The sequence below is a fragment of the Procambarus clarkii genome, chromosome 36, assembly GCF_040958095.1.
Source record: "Procambarus clarkii isolate CNS0578487 chromosome 36, FALCON_Pclarkii_2.0, whole genome shotgun sequence".
Lineage (NCBI taxonomy): Eukaryota > Metazoa > Arthropoda > Malacostraca > Decapoda > Cambaridae > Procambarus > Procambarus clarkii.
The window spans coordinates 35,825,541-35,830,384 of NC_091185.1; the positions used below are offsets into that span (position 1 = coordinate 35,825,541).

General features: G+C 44.8%; 1 protein-coding gene across 1 annotated transcript; it reads right to left on the reverse strand.

The window, feature by feature from the left end:
• Positions 1–293: 293 nt before the first annotated feature.
• On the reverse strand, positions 294–824 carry LOC138371760 (uncharacterized). The gene has a single exon (XM_069336781.1). The coding sequence runs from the start codon at positions 822–824 to the stop codon at positions 294–296; it is 531 nt and encodes a 176-aa protein (XP_069192882.1).
• Positions 825–4,844: the final 4,020 nt, after the last annotated feature.

The following is a 4,844-nucleotide window of genomic DNA, read 5'->3' on the forward strand; positions in this document are numbered from 1 at the left end:
GAGCCGCATATTCCAGTATTGGTCTGACATATGAGGTATACAAGATATTGAATGATTCCTTACACACGTTTCTGAAGGCAGTTCTTAAGTTCGCGAGCCTTGCATACGCCGTTGATGTTATTCTTTTGATGTGGGCTTCAGGTGACAAGTCTTGCGTGATATCAACTCCCAGATCTTTCTCTCATTCTGATTCTAGAAGGATTTCATGCTTTAAATACACATCTCCTGCTCCATACCCCTTCCTTCCTCACTTTACACTTCCTTGAGTTAATCTCTAGTTGCCATTTGTTGGTTCATTCATTCAGTTTGTCGAAGTCATCTGGTATTCCTTTCCTGCCCTCCTGTGTTTTAATCCTTCTCATAATTTCATCATCATAAGCAAACATTGAGTGGAATGAGCCTATTTCCTCTGGAAGATCATTTACGTATTCCAGAGACAGGATTGGTCCGTGTACGAAAGTCTGTGGGAATCCACTGGTGACATCACGACATTCTGGGGACTCTCCACTCGTAGTAACTCTCTGCTTCCTGTTGTTTTGGTACTCCCTTATCCACTGGAGAACCCTACCGGTTACTTCAGCTTGTTTCGCCCACTTATGCAACATCCTTTTAAAGGGTACGTTAGCAAAAACATTCTGATAATCCAAGCAAATGCTCTCTGCCCATCCTTCTCTTTCTAGCCTAATGCTCGTTGCTTGGTCATTGAATTCTATTAAACCTGTGAGGCACGACTTGCCATCCTTGAACTCATGATGATGGTGTGTTATAAGGTCCCTTCTCTCCAGATGTGCTAAAAGCTTTTTTCTCACAAACCTCTTGGTCATCTTGCATTGTATACAAGTTTGGGACACCATCTTGTAGCTTAGCGCCTATTGCCTATCATCATTTTCTGTATATTAGAACTACATTAGCTATCTTCCAACGTTCTGGTAGGCCTCCTCTTTCAGGTGACTTGCTAGACACCATGAAGCGTGGCATGCAAAATGCTTCAGTAGTCTCTGTTAGCATCCATGACACGATTCTGTCACGTACAACAGCCTTTGTTACTCCCAGATATACCAGATACCTCCTGACCTCATCTCTGGTCATTTCAATATCTTAGAAGTTTGGTTTCGGTATTCTTTCCTCGTAGCTCATATCTCTCAGCGCAGGGACTAGCCTTGTGGCATGGCTCTGAACTTTTTCTAACTTCGTTTGTGCTTGACTAGATGTGGACTCTGGAGCTGCATGGTTTATCGCCACCCTTTAGTTCAGGGACTTCTCGAATCTCTTGATGACTTATTCACACACACCGCTTTGTCATTCTCTGTGTACCCATCCTCTTCCATTGTCAGTTCCATCACTTGTTCTTTGACTGTTGTTTTCCCCCTGATGTGTCTATACAGCAGTTTTGGTTAGGCCTTGACTTTATTTGCAATGTCGTGTTCATACTGTCTCTCTGCTTCTCTTCTCACTAAGGTTCTCATTTCTGTGAGTGTGTGTACTCACCTAATTGTACTCACCTGTTTGACCCTGAAGGATCGATGCATTGACTCTTGAATCCCGCCTCTCTAACCATTAGTTGTTTATAGCAATGGCTCCTGTCCTATTTCCCTATCATATATAGTTTTACAATTATGAATAGAGTTTGCTTCCACAACCTGCTCCTTAAGTTCATTCCATTTTTCCACTTCTCTCACGCTAAAAGAAAACTTCCAAGCATCTCATGTGACTCATCTGAGTTTACAGCTTCCACCAATGTCCCCTCGTTCTGTTACTATTCTCTGTGAACATTTCGACTATTTCCTATTTCCACTCTGTCAATCCCCCCCTCCCCCTCCTGAGTATTTTATATGTTCCTATCATATCACTCCCTCCCCCCCTTTTCCTTCTTTTTTTTCTAGTGTCGTAAGGTTCAGTTCCTTCGAAGTGCTCTTCATAGATCATCCCTCGTAACTCTGGGACAAGCCTCGTCACAAACTTCCGAATCTTTTCCACTTTCCTCATGTGTTTCTTCACGTGGGGGGGGGGGGACTCCAAAGAGGGGCGGCATATTCTAAAGACTGGTCTAACGTAGGAAGTGTAAAGCGCCCTAAAGGTTTCTTTACTTAGGTTTCTGAATGATGTTTTGACCTTTGCCAGTGTAGAGTAAGCTGCTGTCGATATCCTATTTACATGTGCCTCAGGAGTTAGATTAAGTGTGTGTGTGTGTGTGTGTGTGTGTGTGTGTGTGTGTGTGTGTGTGTATGTGTGTACTCACCTAATTGTGCTTGCGGGGGTTGAGCTCTGGCTCTTTGGTCCCGCCTCTCAACCGTCAATCAACTGGTGTACAGATTCCTGAGCCTATTGGGCTCTATCATATCTACATTTGAAACTGTGTATGGAGTCAGCCTCCACCACATCACTTCCTAATGCATTCCACTTACTAACTACTCTGACACTGAAAAAGTTCTTTCTAACGTCTCTGTGGCTCATTTGGGTACTCAGCTTCCACCTGTGTCCCCTTGTTCGCGTCCCACCAGTGTTGAATAGTTCATCCTTGTTTACCCGGTCGATTCCCCTGAGGATTTTGTAGGTTGTGATCATGTCCCCCCTTACTCTTCTGTCTTCCAGTGTCGTGAGGTGCATTTCCCGCAGCCTTTCCTCATAACTCATGCCTCTTAGTTCTGGGACTAGTCTAGTAGCATACCTTTGGACTTTTTCCAGCTTCGTCTTGTGCTTGACAAGGTACGGGCTCCATGCTGGGGCCGCATACTCCAGGATTGGTCTTACATATGTGGTGTACAAGATTCTGAATGATTCCTTACACAGGTTCCTGAACGCCGTTCTGATGTTAGCCAGCCTCGCATATGCCGCAGACGTTATTCTCTTTATGTGGGCTTCAGGAGACAGGTTTGGTGTGATATCAACTCCTAGATCTTTCTCTCTGTCTGTTTCATTAAGTACTTCATCTCCTATTCTGTATCCTGTGCCTGGCCTCCTGTTTCCACTGCCTAGTTTCATTACTTTGCATTTACTCGGGTTGAACTTCAACAGCCATTTGTTGGACCATTCACTCAGTCTATCCAGGTCATCTTGTAGCCTTCTACTATCATCCTCTGTTTCAATCCTCCTCATAATTTTTGCATCGTCGGCAAACATTGAGAGGAACGAATCTATACCCTCTGGGAGATCATTTACATATACCAGAAACAGTATAGGTCCAAGGACTGACCCCTGCGGGACTCCACTTGTGACGTCTCGCCAATCTGAGGCCTCACCCCTCACACAGACTCGTTGTCTCCTGTTGCTTAGGTATTCCTCTATCCACCGGAGTACCTTCCCTCTCACTCCAGCCTGCATCTCCAACTTTCGCACTAGCCTCTTGTGTGGTACTGTATCAAAGGCTTTCTGACAATCCAAAAATATGCAGTCTGCCCACCCTTCTCTTTCTTGCCTTATTTTTGTTGCCTGGTCGTAGAATTCAAGTAACCCTGTGAGGCAGGACCTGCCATCCCTGAACCCATGTTGATGCTGTGTTACAAAGTTCCTTCGCTCCAGATGCTCCACTAGTTTTTTTCGCACAGTCTTCTCCATCAGCTTGCATGGTATGCAGGTTAGGGACACTGGCCTGTAGTTCAGTGGCTCCTGTCTATCCCCTTTCTTGTATATCGGGACTACGTTAGCTGCTTTCCAAATATCTGGCAGTTCCCCTGTTGCCAGTGATTTGTTATACACTATGGAGAGTGGTAGGCTCAGTTCTCTTGCTCCTTCCTTTAGAACCCAAGGGGAGATTCCATCTGGGCCTATAGCCTTCGTCACGTCCAACTCTAGTAAACACTTCCTTACTTCCCCACTGGTAATCTCAAACTCTTCCAGTGGTTCCTGGTTAGCTATTCCCTCACTTACCTCTGGAATTTCTCCTTGTTCTAAGGTGAAGACCTCCTGGAATTTCTTATTCAATTCCTCACACACTTCCTTGTCATTTGTAGTGAATCCTTCCGCCCCTATCCTTAATCTCATAACCTGTTCCTTTACTGTTGTTTTTCTCCTAATGTGGCTATGCAACAATTTAGGCTGAGTCTTTGCCTTGCTTGCGATGTCATTTTCGTATTGTCTTTCTGCCTCTCTTCTCATCCTGACATATTCATTCCTGGCATTCTGGTATCTTTCTCTGCTCTCCAGTGTCCTGTTATTCCTATAGTTTCTCCATGCCCTTTTACTTTGCTGCTTAGCTAGCCTACATCTTTGATTAAACCATGGGTTTCTCATCTTCATTTCTCTGTTTTCCTTTTGGACTGGGACAAACTTGTTTGCTGCGTCCTTGCACTTCTGCGTGATGTAATCCATCATATCTTGGGCCGTCTTTCCCCTGAGCTCTGTTTCCCATGCTATATCTGTTAGGAATTTTCTTATCCCCTCATAGTTTCCCTTTCGGTATGCTAACCTTTTGGTTTCGGTATCCCTCCTCGAGTTCAATAACCCTTCTTCAATCAAGTACTCAAACACCAGTACACTGTGGTCGCTCATTCCTACTGGGTCCTCAAAACCGATTTCTCTTATGTCGGAGTCGTTCAGAGTGAAGACTAGGTCGAGTCTTGCTGGTTCGTCATTTCCTCTCATCCTTGTGGGTTCTCCGACATGCTGGGTTAAAAAGTTGCTTGTCACTACCTCCAATAGTTTGGCTCTCCACGTATCCTCGCCTCCATGCGGTTCCTTGTTCTCCCAGTCAATCTTTCCGTGATTGAAGTCGCCCATGATGAGCAGGTGGGATCTATTTCTACAGGCAGCAGAGGCTGCCCTCTCAATTATAGTGTTAACTGCCTTGTTGTTGTTTTCATACTCTTGACTGGGTCTCCTGTCATTTGGTGGAGGGTTGTATATTA